This window comes from Motacilla alba, chromosome 4 (assembly GCF_015832195.1).
Source record: "Motacilla alba alba isolate MOTALB_02 chromosome 4, Motacilla_alba_V1.0_pri, whole genome shotgun sequence".
Lineage (NCBI taxonomy): Eukaryota > Metazoa > Chordata > Aves > Passeriformes > Motacillidae > Motacilla > Motacilla alba.
In genome coordinates this window covers 40,543,934-40,558,962 of record NC_052019.1, presented here as the reverse complement: position 1 = coordinate 40,558,962, position 15,029 = coordinate 40,543,934, and the positions used below count along the sequence as shown (strand labels likewise).

Genomic DNA, 15,029 nt, shown 5'->3' with positions numbered 1-15,029 from the left:
TTGAATAACCTAGGTACTATAAAACAGTAGACAGATATTTTTTGGGCAGGACTTTTCCTGTAAATAGTGCTTAAATTGTCCAAATAAAATTACTGTCAAAACCTGAAATATTGGCCTATTACTGCTTTTCAGAGAGATTTTGAATGAGTTATCAAAAATAAGCAAATACTGTATCTTACATTCTTCTGCATGTTTGAGACTGTTGGATTGCCACAGAATACTATTAGGTTGTGCTGCTTTGTTTTTACAGAGAATCCATTCAAAGTGTCTTGATCAAATTATTTAAATCCTTAAAGGAAAATGCTTTTTTCTAAGTTGAAAGAAATTATTTTCTCTAAGTTACTTTTTTATTAAATTTTTCTGAAAGGAAATTTATATCTTAACCCATCAAGGAACACTGTGTTAATTTTTATAAGTAGTTTGACTGGAATTTGAAGAAATTCACCACAAAGCTTGTCACCTCTTATTATCTCTTCAGTTTAGGACTGCAGTCAATTATCAATCTGATACATATTTTGCTGTAATTTATAGGATAATTGAAAACAACAGGATAAATCGGATCTATCCATTAACATTCTATGGACTCAAATCCCTTATTCTTCTGTAAGTATGAAACAAGATAAAACAGGTGCTATTTAAAATAATAGAATAAGAAAGGCATACACATATAAAAACCTTTTTACACCAACTGTGCTTGCTCACCCCAGAGCGCTGGCAGTACACCTGCAGCTTTCCCTTACCCCAGGCAAAATGTGCTAGAGTGGGAGGATTTTGGCAGCAGTGGACACACAGTGTCTGGAAAAGAACAGAGAGAAGGGTGGAGAAAGTGATAAAAGGTGTCACTGAGAGGGCAGGGTCGAGGCAGCTGCAGCACTGAGTTCCAGGTGTCCTCCAGAGCCATGGTGGGACAGGAGAGGTGCCATAGTCCCTGACCCCCCTCCCCAAAACCTTGTCTATGACCTGCCACTGCTCTCTCCAGCCTGAAAGATGAGGGACCCTCTTCTCCTGCATCCCAGAGGGAAACCTCCCTCCACATCCCACTTCCTCCATCACCCATAGAAGTTATATGTTCTGACTGGATTTGTGTTGGATTTCTAAATTTCATTTTAATGGCAGTGAAGTGGAGTGAATATCTTTCCTTTACCTGGACATTAGCAAGCTAAGGATAAAATACTGCTGCACAGAATGCCACAGGGAAAATAGGTGGAAGTTGAAGAAAATAACACTACTTTCAAAACTGTTCAAGATTGGAATGTTGTCTTTTTTTTTCAAAAGTACATAAGAGACATGAATATTTTCTATAATACAACTGTGCATATATAACCAGATGTACTATTCCTCTTTTTTTTTTTTTTTTTTAGAGAGATGATGAATAATTCTCTTGCTCGTTTGCCTGATAAACCTCTGTGCCAATATATGCCAAGATTAAACTGGCTGTGAGTCTACCTTATTTCACTGGAAAATATTGTTTTGTTGTCTTTGTATGGCACTTCCACACCACTTTTCTTAAGGGGTGCTGGATCTTGCAGAGTGCCTGCTGGGTCACAGCAGAGCTGATGGCCTGAAGTCATCAGTTAAGTGTCCAGAAGTATTAAATGTCTGCCTCCCACTCTCTTCTGTGTAGTCAAGTTCCGGTAGCATTTTCCTTCAATTACCTTAGAATAAGTGCCTGAGTTTATTTTCAATGATTGATGGGGTTCTTTTGTATCCCAGAGACCTTGAAGGCAACCATATCCATCATGTGAAAAATGCCACTTTCATGTCCTGCAGCACTCTAACTGTACTGTAAGTAATTGGATATGCTAGCTAGCCAGAGTGAGATGTGCTTATACTGAACAGTCAAGTGATTCATTACAGCTAATATAAAAGTTTCCTGAGTATGATGGTTATTTATCTCTTGAGGATATTGAATTAAAATGTTTGGTTTGAAGTGGGCACCACACAGAATATCCACTGTTTATATTTTACAGCAAAGTTCAGCATTGAAATATATAACAAGACTTCACTGAAGAGACTTTGGCTGATACTAAGATTTAGAAATTTTCATTACAATCTTTGTATTGGAGTCAAAGATCTCATAATGAGAACCAGCAAACATACAAAATACATCACTTGTTCCTTATTTTGATTGGCTGGTGAGTTGACTGGCTCATAAATTTTAGAATTTTCTCCAAAGTTTCTTCAGTGATGATGTAACTATCTTCAGAAAATCCCTTCTACTTTTCAGTAGATCAGTAGGCTCCATGGTGAGTGTCACTTTCAATTTTTTACTCCTCTGCAGTACCCATGTTCTTGGCTTCCCAATCTCAGTGGCAGATGAAATAAGGGTGAATGAAAAATTGCACAACCGTGTACCTGTGTCTGAGACATGACTAGGTCACATGCCTTCCAGCCCACTTAATCTTCCTCCTGCCCTCAGTCAATTTGCACCAGCCTTCCTCATGGAAGTGTGAAATGAGTGCACAAGTATGTTTATATATAGGTATATGCACATGCATGTGTACATGCATGTATAGGCAAAAAAAAGTTATTTATCAAATGATAAAATGGCAAACTTCTAGATGTAATTAGCTTCTTAAATGAATTGGGCAAATATTTGAAGATGCAGAGAACAGAGAACTTTTAAAGTTTATAAAACCTTATATTCAAAATTAAGTAGACACCAAGAAGAAAAAACAGATTTGTTTTATTCTTTCAGGGTGATGAGACGAAATAAAATCAGTTCCCTAAATGAAAACAGCTTTTCTTCTCTCCAGATGTTAGATGAATTGTAAGTAGATTTCTTCTCTTTGTACAAATCACACAGTTTTCTGATTCATATTAGAAATATCATTCATCATAAATTCTATTTCATATAACATGCTCTGGAGATGGCATCCTTCCTTAGGATATTTTTTAAAGATATATTGAACAGGAAAGAAATAATCAATAAAATACATCATCTGCATCAATTATATTGGGGCTTTTCTCACACTGTGTTCCCTGAATATAACAATATTATTTATTCTTGTATCACTACAATCTAGGTGCATGTATGCCTTCAGTGTCTTTTAGACCAGCTTGACAGTTTTGGCTGGACTGAGACCTTTATTCCCCTGTTAGGATTTCTGCATAGTCAAAGATGAAAGGTAGAAATAAATGTAGTTTAGCCCATGTGCAAACATTCCCATCATGTAACAATATGTTCAATTAGTTTGTAAGATTCTACAAGTCAAATTAATGGTATCTTACTTTCTTTTTGATAAATAAGAAGTAAAATAACAATAAATTATGAATCTAACAGTATATCTGAACTAATGAGACAAAGCAAGATCTGACAGATCTAGTTTCCCACCTTGTTTTAACATCATTCTTTTGTAGTCCAGATTTCTGATAACCTAGAGAATAAATAATATCCTATTTGGCAAATAAAATTGTGTATATTGAAACTGCAAAACTATTCAGTAAAATTACTGTGTGTAGTAAAAACTTACTGTAACCTGTGTGTTTCTGCAGAGATTTAGCTGGCAACAAGATTGAATCACTTCCTCCATATATATTTAAGGAACTAAAGGAGCTTTCACAACTGTAAGGATTCTTGTTTATTATTATACATAACTGTGTGTTCTTCATTTGATATTATGTTTTCAGTCACATGTGTCAGAAAAGAGCACATTTGTTTGTATGCATCATTTAAGCTCTGCCTAAAAACAAACCAAAAGAAATTTTCTATAGAATTGTATCCAGAATAATTTTGTCAAAGATGTGCATTTTCATGTCCCAAAAGACAGCATGTTCAAATTCTACCTTTTCTAGATCTTGTTAGTCCATGCAAGATGAGCTATGCTAGCTACATCATGAGAAATTAATAATTTCATGGAAACAATTAACATGATGTCAGGGTTTAACTTTAAAAGTAGATTGACTTTGTTTTTAGAACAAGCTGTAAGGAATGTGGCCAAAGTTATTTTTGTTGCGTTTGCAGGAACCTTTCTTACAACCCCATCAAGAAAATACAAATAGACCAGTTTGATTTTCTAATTAAACTCAAATCCCTGTAAGTATCAAGTTTTTATATTTTAGCTATATTTTCTTTGTGATTTTGCACATCTCCCTCAGTAGGACATGATCCAGAATATGTTTTGTAAGAAATTGCCCCTGAAGAGTTTAGGGGGAGTTTTGCAGGTGCACTAACACAGTAGCTCTAACTGGAATTCTGCCAGCAGAGCTTCTCCTAAAAATCTGAGATAGTGCAGCAACAATCTTGCAAATCTAAAATTATCCTGCATTAGATATAAGTACCTCTTCACTGGTCACTTCACCTCTGAAGTATTGGTTCTTGTCAGACATCACTCCAAAATCATAGAACAGCTTGTTTTAGAAGTGACCCTTAAAAGTCCTCTAGTTCAACTCCCCTGCAATGAGCAGGAATATCCTCAAGTAGGTCAGGCTGCTCAGAGCTCTGTCCAGCCTGATCAGAAATGTTCCCAGGCATGGGGTATCTACCATGTTTCTAGACCACCTACTCAGTGTTTCACCAGCTATTCATCAAACATTTCTTCCTAATATTTAGTCTAAAATCTACCATTTTTTAGTTTAAAACTATTACCCCTTGTCCTATTGCAACAGGCCCTACTAAAAATGGTTGTGGAGATTAAAAACCAGATGTTTTCTTGGACAGCAGTGTAGTAAGAGTTTATGGTTTGACCTGATACCATTATGTGTGAGCCATAGCCAGCAGTACACATACCTTTGTTGATCAGACCTGCTTCCTCACCGTGACTGGAATCCCCTGGCCAAATGCAACTAAATTTGGTAAAAGGCAAATGAACTGAAAATCCTAAATCTCTATAAGTTTTATGCAAATAAGCAGCTGAGCACAGAAAATAATAACCAATTACCTCCTTAACAGTCAAGCTACAGCGTGATTTTATCATTGTATCGATTATTTAACACCAAAGAACTCATACAACTCAGTGATGATGGCCTTCCACCAGTTTTAGTTAAAAAACTATTAAATCTTGAGATAGATTAACAGGCAACTGTATTTTGGCAGTCTGTAGATCACCAGTTCCCTGTTCATCTGTTTGAAATAGTAGAAATAGTTGGGGAAAGCACTCCCTAGGATTCATTGCAGCACTTAAATGAAAGTAGCATAATTCCATGTTGCGGCTTTCTTATCTGCCAGCAAAAATGCCCACAAACCCACATCAACTAACCAGTAAGTCTGTACTTTTCTCCATTTTTGCCTAAATGAATTCAGAACTCACAGGATTATTACATTCAAATCTTTGAACAATAAATCCAAATGAGGCTCCCCACAAGAAGAACAAAAGACCCCTGACCAGGTGCACATCTAACCAGAGAATGGGAGGGACTGGAATACAGAACCTGAAGTTCTAAAAGAACATCTTACAGAGTTAAATTTTATTGATCTAGCACTGCAGGGGAAAAAATATTACTGCTTTCATATATATAGGTATAAAATTTAAAATAAGGAGTCCCACCTGTGCGTCACAAAAAAGCCAGCATTTTTTCTTACATGCTGTGTTCTGTGTCCCAGCTTCCTGCTGTTTTTGACATAATGAAGACTGAATTCTTGGGTTGGTTTGTTTGTCCAGTGAAGCACTCCCTGGGATAAAAGAGAGAAGAGAAAAGAGAAAAATATTACTACTAGAACAAGTTATTATTTCCCCAGAGATGATGAAAGAACATCAGTAGAATAGTACTTTGAAAGGGTGACATATTAATCAGACATTAATCAATTCTCATGACTGAGAGCAGCACTAAGAGTTTTCTTCATGAATCTGGAAGAACAGTGAGTTTATTAAAATAATTTGCAATTCCTTTTTCTTCCACTCCAGATTTTACGAAGGGTTTTTGGTCAGGTTTCAAAGGGTTGACAAATTAGATGCCATAAAGTTCTTCTCTAGTTTCCTATAATCATAAAACCACAACTAAATGCTCATAAAATTTGGGTTTTTGCTACTGAGTTTCTATGGCCTTTTACTGAGAATGTATTTTTACAGCAGCTTGGAGGGCATTGAAATTGCAAACATCCAGAGGAGAATGTTCAGTCCCCTGAGAAACCTTTCCCACATGTAAGTAGATTATTTTAGAAAGTTTGCTTTCTTTGGCCTAAATTTTACAATACTGGATAATTGAAAACAAAGGTGTGTGAAAAGCAGCATGTGAGCAGTTGTCAAATTTTGATCATTTTTTATTTACTTTTCTTCTTTCAGAATATGTTTTCTGAGTAGTTACTAGATAATTTTGATATTCTGACAACCAATCTAGAATGATCTCTCATCTGTTTCTCACAACCAGATATTTTAAGAAATTCCAGTACTGTGGGTATGCTCCTCACGTGCGCAGCTGCAAACCCAACACTGATGGGATTTCCTCCCTCGAGAATCTTTTAGCTAGCATCATACAGAGAGTGTTTGTCTGGGTTGTATCTGCCATTACCTGCTTTGGAAATATTTTTGTTATCTGCATGAGGCCTTACATCAGATCGGAGAACAAGCTGCATGCCATCTCCATAATGTCTCTCTGCTGTGAGTACTCCATATCTAGAATATCTTTTTAGTCTGCTTGTGGCGTGTATGATAGTTGTTATTATAGTACAGTGACGTATTTCCAGCATTGGATTAACTCTGCTTTTGTGACACTACGAATGAAAACACAAAATCACAGAATCACAGAATTTCTAGGTTGGAAGAAACCTTTAAGATCATCGAGTCCAACCCATGTTCCAAGACCTCAACTAGATCATGGCACCAAGTGCCACATCCAGTCTTTTTTTAAATGCTGTGACTTATATACCAAGAGGCCTCATTAAATGCTGCCTTTGGCAACTGGGACATTCCAAAGATTTCATGTTTGATTTTCATGCTGTGGGAACTCTGTCAAATTCCCACTTTCTTCAGCAAGAACTATTCTAAAAATAGAAGAACTATTCCAATATTTTGTATGCCCAAAAACCTAGAATTTACTATGCATTTCTCAGTAAGTAGCGATTTCTGCATGTAATTATTGTGTTAAAATATTCTATTTTTGCACAAACAAAAGGTTGTTTATGCAAATACAGAAAATTAATTTGTCCTAGCTCCCCAATATTAGGAATTGGGGTGATTTTTTTAATGTAAGTCCTGAAAGCACAACAAGTTTATGGATGAACTTCTTGGCAATACACTCTCTACAGTCCTGACTCTCTCAATACAGGAGAGTCTACAAGGATTGCACAAATGCAATTAGATGCATTTTGAGGGGTATTTGTCAACATTGTACAAAATTATTACAACATTTCTAAATATAGAGTGTCAGTGATTTTGAAACTTTGTTTTTCCCATAAAACAATCTGAATACTATGCAATTTTTTTAGCAAAATACCCATGAAGCCTTCAGTTCTGTCATCTCCCCTTACTAGTCTTAGAAGACTATGCACATGAGTTTTGAACTAGCAAAAGGTGGAAAAAATAAACTTCAAATCCAGCAGAGATCCAGCCTACTCAAAGAAAATTATCTTAAGTCAAATGTTAATATAGAAATAAATAAAGAAATGACTTAATAAAAAAGGGTTGCAAGAATATTTCTATAAATAAAACTGTATATTTTTCTATTTGCAAAACAATTTTACCAGAGCTTTAAAAAGTGGAAACAGGTATGAATCATGAATGGTCAGACCAAATGAAAAGGAAAACAAAAAAAGGAAAAAGGAATATAATTACTTTATTACTAAGTAATTACTATAATTAAGTAATTATAATTACTTAATTATAATTCATAGTACTATTCCAGATGTAATATTGATTTTGTATCTATGCAATATTGACTTTCTATCTAATATCTATTTTACATCTATATCTATGTAGTAGCTTACTTGCAAGTAGATACTTATATATTTATTTATGTGTGTATGTGTGTGTGTGTGTCTGTTTTCCAATACACATGTACAGAGAGAATGGGAAATTCAGATGTGTAAATAATGATGTTAAGCACTGTGCCCACAGGTGCTGACTGTCTGATGGGAATATATTTATTTGTGATTGGAGCTTTTGATCTTAAATATCGTGGAGAATACAACAAGCACGCTCAGTTGTGGATGGACAGTATCCACTGTCAATTGGTTGGATCGCTGGCTATTCTGTCTACAGAGGTGTCAGTCTTACTGTTGACTTATCTGACTTTGGAAAAATACATCTGCATAGTTTATCCTTTTAGGTGTTTGAAGCCCAGAAAATGCAGGACAATTTCCATTTTGGTTCTTATCTGGATAATCGGGTTTGCTGTTGCTTTTATCCCACTGAGCAATAAGGAATTTTTCAGGAACTACTATGGCACCAATGGCGTCTGTTTTCCTCTTCACTCAGAACAATCAGAAAGTTCAGGAAGTCAGATTTATTCTGTTGTGATTTTCTTAGGTAAGTTGCTTTTCTTCTTTATGTATTACTAGAGCTGCAAAGGAACCAAGTTTTCAAACAATTAAGATAACTGTGATGTTCACACCTCCTTGGATTTAGATGCTTCAGCAAGCATTTAAAGACTATTTCCAATATAAATACTTTACTGTATTAGATGTGAGCCTACTTATCTTAAAATGCATGAAGGGATGAGAAAATAGAAAGAAATTATTGACTATTATGTTCTTGAATTAATAGACCATGTTAGGGAAGTAGAGCAATGGTAAAGGCCAAAGAAGAACAATTCAGTTTTAATCAGATGGCAGTCTTTTGCCAATTATCAGTGAATAAAATGAATACCTGAGTAGAGACAAAAATTCAGTCTTCAGGATGAGGACAGACTGAGATTTTTCTGGCCACTTGATTCCATGGAACTTGCAGTTTAGATGAAATATTCTTCTTTATTACCCAGACTGCAAATAGGTGATGTAGACTTGCAATTATTCTTTGAAGGTATAATTAATTTTAACTTTTAAACAGGTGTAAACTTGGCAGCTTTTATCATCATTGTGTTTTCCTATGGGAGTATGTTCTACAGTGTTCACCAGACAGCTATTATGGCTACTGAAATTCGGAATCATATTAAAAAAGAGATGATCCTTGCTAAACGGTTTTTCTTCATTGTATTTACTGATGCACTATGTTGGATACCTATTTTTATTTTGAAACTCCTTTCTTTACTTCGTGTAGAAATACCAGGTATGTCCTTCCTTTTATGAGGCTGTTTCAACAGTGCCTGCATGAAATGTTCCTTCTACTTCTGAAGAAAAATAATTTAATGAAATTAACTGTATTGCTGAAATTAACTTCATGTTCTATATCTATATATATATATATATATACACAATATATAATGAACTATATAGATTTACTATTTAATTAAGCTCTATTACTATAATCATGAAAGATTAGCCACCTTTGAGTTACATAAAAAACCTCCAAAATTCAAACCATTCAAGTCTGTCTGCATATAATATCTATAAATGGTACAAAACATATTTGAAAATCAAGGCTGAGTTGCATTGGTTTTTCTCATCTCAGGACTTTTGCTTGTTCTGTTGCCTAAATGTCTCAGGACAATATGATGTTTTCTATCTTGATTCAATAATGTAACTTATTCTGAAATGACTTTATTTTACAAGCTGGTATTTATAGTGCAAATCATTAAGTCACATAAAAATCTGCTTATCTTCTTCATACATGTGAATATATTCCCATGGTGTAACCTAAAAGACTAAAATGGCACCTTAATTTTTTCCTTCTCCTTGCAATACCAGTAGATGCCAGAAAAAAGATGCCAGATGCCTCTTTGTGTGAGGCTTGTTAACCCTGTTGGAAAGGGTATGTGAGCATGAAGAGAACAAGCAGCAACAGCAGATTCTGACTCAGTGTACAGATGTATGTCACAATATTACATTGGCAAGAAAATGTTTTAGCTCAGATGATTTTGCCTTATGTGCTGACCAGGACAGTTGGGAGTTGAAATTTTCCAAGTTTGGACTTGCATCTCAAATCTCTGAATGTTACACTGATTATGTTAAATATTCGGTTACTTCAAATATTTTTAACTGTTCTTCAAGAAGTCATCAAACCACCTATGATATTTGAAAGAAAATATCTTGAAAAGTAGAAGCAGATGTATTATAAGTCAAGAAACCTTGAAGAAATCTTACTGAATCACAGCGTGATCTTGGGCTCAGCAAATTAGTGCCCTGCAATAGATGAACCAGATTAAGCAGTAATTACTCGATTTGTGAAACTAAAGACGGGACAGCTAGCTGTCCAAATTGACACAAATTGCAAACCTCTTTTGATAGCATTTGCTTTGTGTTGGTGATACATTGTGACAGTTTTAGAACTAAGCACCTGCCAGTTTCCAAAACTGTAGCCAATGTGATGGGCGTCAACAGGAATGTCTTGATATTGCAACAAAGTTGTAAAAACAAAGAGGGGCGTGGACGGGTGTCCCGGAAGGAGAGAGTCAATTAAGGTTTTTATGCCTCTTGGAACAGTTCTGTAACAATTTTAAAAGTCAAACAACACAATGGAGGGCACCCACTGACACCTTTCAGCACTTTAATCCTGTCCCTTCTCCAGCTGCCCCTCAGGTAACTTATCTCCCAAACAGTAAAGGACGAGAAAGGGATGTTGAAGAGATGCACGGACTGACATAGGCAGACAGTGAATGCAGAAACTCCTACCAACAGGAAAATAAGGAAATTAGGAGGATGTATACAATGCTCTTTTTCAGGGGGAGGAATGAAGTAGTCCTGGTGTAGAAGAGAAAATTAGGCTCTGAGGGGATACGGGGAATGGAGGATAGTTTTGCAGGAGGACAGAACACCAGGGGAATGATTAGGACTGCATGTCATCAATCCTGGGAAGAGGATGGGGAACAGAGATCACAGGAAGAGAAAAGGAGCAAAGCAGACACAAAAGGTTTTGGGGCAAGAAAAAGGGGCTCAGCCAGAACAAGAAGTCTGTCAGGGCAAATAGGGAGCTGTGGCATAGAAAAGAGGGACAAATAGAACTACTGGGAGAATAAATAAATGTCAGCTTTTGCAGGGAGTACTGAAAACGGAGGGAGATAAAAAGCAGTGCATTTGTAACAGAAAGAAGGAAAAGAAAAGCACCTGTTGAGCCAGGAGCTGAGCCTAAGAGCACATGATCTCCCTCTCTCACCAGCAAGCTGTGCTGCATTGGCATCAAGTGCTTATGCTAACTAGAGAATGAAAACACTGGGATGCATATTACAGCTGCCTTTCTTTTTCCCTCCCTAAGGTACCATAACTTCTTGGGTGGTGATTTTTATACTGCCAATAAATAGTGCTTTGAATCCTCTTCTCTACACTTTGACTACACGACCTTTCAAAGAAATGATACATCAGGTTTGGTACAACTACAGACAGAGAAGATCCAAAAGAGGTAAAGGCAGCCAGAAACCGTACGGTCCATCATTCATTTGGGTAGAGATGTGGCCAATGCATGAAATCACGCCAAAGGTTACGAAGCCTGTGCTTTGTACAGACTCTTCTGATGCTTCAGTGACTACACAGTCAACAAGACTAAATTCCTACACGTAATGACGGTTTGAGTCCTCACAGCGACATCGGCACTGTTAGCTTCACATCCGTGGGCTTGCTGCTTTACAGCCACGGGGAAAATGAGGGACGTGTGGCATCAGGGCTCATGTGAACCACTGCGGGAAGAAGAGGGAGCCATGTGTCTGTTTGCAGGTAGAACTGGCATTTTACCATCTCACAGCAGCACCTGACATTTTGACAATTCATCCTAGATCAGAATGAGAAATCAGTTGTTTGGGGCTTTTTTCTTCCAGATGCCAAGAGTGTGGAAAAAAAATGAATTGTCATTTGAAACATCTCATCCTGAAAGCAGATTGTTTGAAAATCATCTATTTATGGGGAAGTGTGTGTGTGTGTGTGCGTGTGTGTGTGTGTGTGTCTGTATTTTCTTTTTCCTTCTTGTAAATTCCCATTTCAACAGCTGATTTTTTTAAGGAGTTAATTGTTTTCCTCATTAAGAAATGTATTTTCTCCTCAAAGTTTCTGACTGGCTCTATTTAGGCTGCATCATCTCTTAAAAAGCTTTAAGGAGCAATAGCCGTAAGAAAGACATTCAAATTTCTTAATTAGGTCAGTTAACTATATTTGTCAAAGCCAAACAAGGGAAAATTATATTCCTTTTATAAATTACAGACTATTTCACTCATGTGAAGGCAATAGTGAAATGGTAGTGATAGTGCTGATACAGTTGTCACGTTGGACATGGCCTTGATCAACCTGGTCTACTGGAAGGTGTCCCTGCCCATGGCAGGGAGAGGCTGGGACTAGATGATCTTTAAGATTGTAATTCAGGCAGAACCAGAACTGTGGTGAAGAAAAAAAAAATAGAAAGGAGAGGTTTGGTTTGTTTGGTTGTTTTGGATTTTTTCCCCCAAGTGAGTGTCCCTCACATTTAACTGGTAGCAGTTTCTCCCTTCTTACTCTGGAAAGACTGGACTGAGTATCCCAGCACCTTGCTGCTGCTCTTTTCCTCACTTTTCTTAACAGGCTACCAAAAGTAGCTCATCACAGCTTGCAGACTTCAGCAAATTCCAGTATTAAGATGTCTCTCTACGTACAAGGGAGATGGTCAAATAGAAAATTATCAGTCTTAATAGGTGTCATGACATCTAAATTTTAATCACTTTGTACATGATTGGATGCATTATAGTTAAAGTAATTTAAAGACCACAGCCATTCAGCACTTTTTGAAGCATTACTTTACTTCCTAGAATTACAAGGGTAAAATAAAAAATATCCCATCTGAAATAATCCCCTAGAGGCAGTTCCTTCATACATTCTTAATGAAGAGAATGTTTTCTATTATGAATTATTACAACTTCCCTTCTTCTTTCAGTACCGTATTCAGTCTGATGGCCTAGAAGCCCAAAAAGGTAAAAAAAGCTTCTTTTTTGCATTGATTTGAAACTATTTAAAATTAAGTAAAAAGATACTTCCAATGTTCACACTTAACTTCTTAGCAGTATAAGAAGTAAAATTTTGAAAAGTGTGGCTCACACTTCAACTGTTTACAGAACTTTGGATTATCTTTGGATTTGAAACTGAAGATTGTTAAGCATCTTGTTTCCACTACTGTATGTTCTACTGAAATAAAATATTATCTGCTAAACAAAACGACTTCTTTTCCAAGCTGCTTAGCAACATTTCGGGTTGTAGGGGTTAAAAACACCTAAGCAAAATCCTGCCACGTGGATTGTCTTTAACTAGGACAATTAGAACTCAATTCAATAGAAGTTCCTTATTCAGGGGCCAAGCCCTCCCAAGGACTCCAAAACTGCCTTTGGTGAGATGTGCAAGGATGCCTGACCTCACCATTACTTGTTTTTCACTACATGTGATTATGGCTATATTCACTTCACCTTTGTTTTTATCAGTAACAATAACAGACAATACTTCATAATTTTTGCAACTTCTTTATTGTTTTGATAAGCAAGCTACAGTGAGTCTTTCTCAAAATCCTATAAGTAAAAATAAGGCCTGCTAATAAGTCATGGCAGAGTCACGTTCTCCTGCAGCCTGTCCTTGCATCTCAGCATTACTTTTTTCCACAGTGCCTGGTTAAGGTACAGGAGTGTCAGGACAGCTATTTATTGCAGATCAGCCATCCTTCAGACCAAAAGGTTCTATTAACAATAAGCTCTAGACTATCAAGCTAGTCACTGCTTAAGGCAAAGATAAAAAACAGGACCAAATACTGGAAAAGCTCTGAGGTGCTTCCCCAGAGACGGGAGAATACATGACACAGATTCTATTCTAACTAACAGAAGCTTTTACTTACAGTTCAAAATAATCCATCCTATCAGTAAACAATGCTGCTAAACTTCTACCCTGCAGAGGTATATGGTCCATCATAAGGCACTTTATTACAACAAAAGCTCGGGTAAAATTGTTTGCAGTAATAAAACATCTTTCAAAAAATAATCTGCAGTTTTATAGACATACATTGCAATACTGCTAAAAATTGTTTGGGAGATAGGATTATTCTACAGCTCATAAATAAGCCACAACTTGTCACATTATCCCATACTTAACGTCAAGTAAAAAAAGTGTGTAACAAAAAACTGTAGTTAAAGTTTCTCTGGGGTTGGCAGGGTTTCTGCTGGTGATAGCTCTTAAAAAGGAGGGCTGACAATTTTTTATTGTAGGACACCACTTCCCTACTAGTAAGGAGTTCTGCAGTAGCACCCATACTAACTTTGTATCTACCACGTTAGCACGAGAGCAAAAAAAGAGGAGAGTATGAGATCGCTTGCGCTTCAACGAAGAATCTAAAAGTCAAAACTGATTCCCTAAACAAAGTTTTTTTTATTCGGTAGACTAACATAAAACATCCATACGAGAGCCCTCAAGTATTTGTGAAAGAACTCTGGCGGAAAACAAAACTCCACGTGAGGTCCCTAAAGGCGGCGGTCGCAAAGAGCCCCGCCGCAGCGCGGGACGAGCGGGCAGGGCCGGCCTCAGCCGCTGGGCTTCAGGGACTCGTAGCCCTCCCTCAGCAGGTCCCGCCACGTCCTGAGGAACCGGGCGTTCTCCGAGCACCTGGTGGCCAGCTCCTCCACCTGGGCCGACACGGCCGACGTCGCCTCCAGGATCTTCGCCAGCGAGCAGGCGGCCTGGAGGGACGGCAGAGAGGTTGGGGGTCGCCGGCGCCCGGCAGCGTCCCCGCGGGGGCCCCGGAGCCCGCCCGAGGGCAGCGCGCCGCACTCACGTCGCCGATCTGCATCTCCACCTCCTCCAGCAGCTCCCGCGTGTCGCCGCTGGGCAGCTCCGGCGACCCCGACCCCTCGCTCCCGCCGCGGACCCTCCGGGGCCGGGCGCCGGGCGATCCCTCGGGCACGGCGGCGGGCGGCAGCGGCCCCGCCTCGGCCATGTCCCGCTCGGCTCTCCCGCGCCGGGCGCGCCTCCCGGCCGAGCGCCGCCCACGGCACGCCCGGCCCGCTCCCGCCCAGCGCCGCCCGGGCCGCGGGTGGGTCGGCAGCGCCGCGGTCACCGCCCCCGCGGGCGG

General features: G+C 38.3%; 2 protein-coding genes across 4 annotated transcripts in view; one reads left to right on the top strand and one right to left on the bottom strand.

Moving 5' to 3' along the window:
* Window positions 1–14,254, top strand: part of RXFP1 (relaxin family peptide receptor 1) — a 48,730-nt gene extending 34,476 nt beyond the window's left edge. For 2 of the 3 annotated variants that reach the window (XM_038134747.1, XM_038134749.1), the window contains exons 8-18: window positions 532–603; window positions 1,362–1,436; window positions 1,714–1,785; window positions 2,699–2,770; window positions 3,496–3,567; window positions 3,965–4,036; window positions 6,009–6,080; window positions 6,307–6,536; window positions 7,992–8,402; window positions 8,922–9,140; window positions 11,223–14,254. In XM_038134747.1, the coding sequence (XP_037990675.1) occupies window positions 532–603; window positions 1,362–1,436; window positions 1,714–1,785; window positions 2,699–2,770; window positions 3,496–3,567; window positions 3,965–4,036; window positions 6,009–6,080; window positions 6,307–6,536; window positions 7,992–8,402; window positions 8,922–9,140; window positions 11,223–11,524 (1,669 nt within the window). In that variant the 3' untranslated portion in view covers window positions 11,525–14,254. The remainder of the gene's footprint in view (window positions 1–531; window positions 604–1,361; window positions 1,437–1,713; window positions 1,786–2,698; window positions 2,771–3,495; window positions 3,568–3,964; window positions 4,037–6,008; window positions 6,081–6,306; window positions 6,537–7,991; window positions 8,403–8,921; window positions 9,141–11,222) is intronic. The other variant, XM_038134748.1, reaches the window with a different exon arrangement.
* On the bottom strand, window positions 13,425–14,998 carry C4H4orf46 (chromosome 4 C4orf46 homolog). Its single transcript, XM_038134753.1, has 2 exons — window positions 14,733–14,998; window positions 13,425–14,637 (listed from the first exon to the last, which is right to left on the bottom strand). Exons 1-2 carry the CDS (start codon window positions 14,892–14,894, stop codon window positions 14,482–14,484), a joined length of 318 nt encoding a protein of 105 aa, XP_037990681.1. The 5' UTR covers window positions 14,895–14,998; the 3' UTR covers window positions 13,425–14,481.
* Window positions 14,999–15,029: the final 31 nt, after the last annotated feature.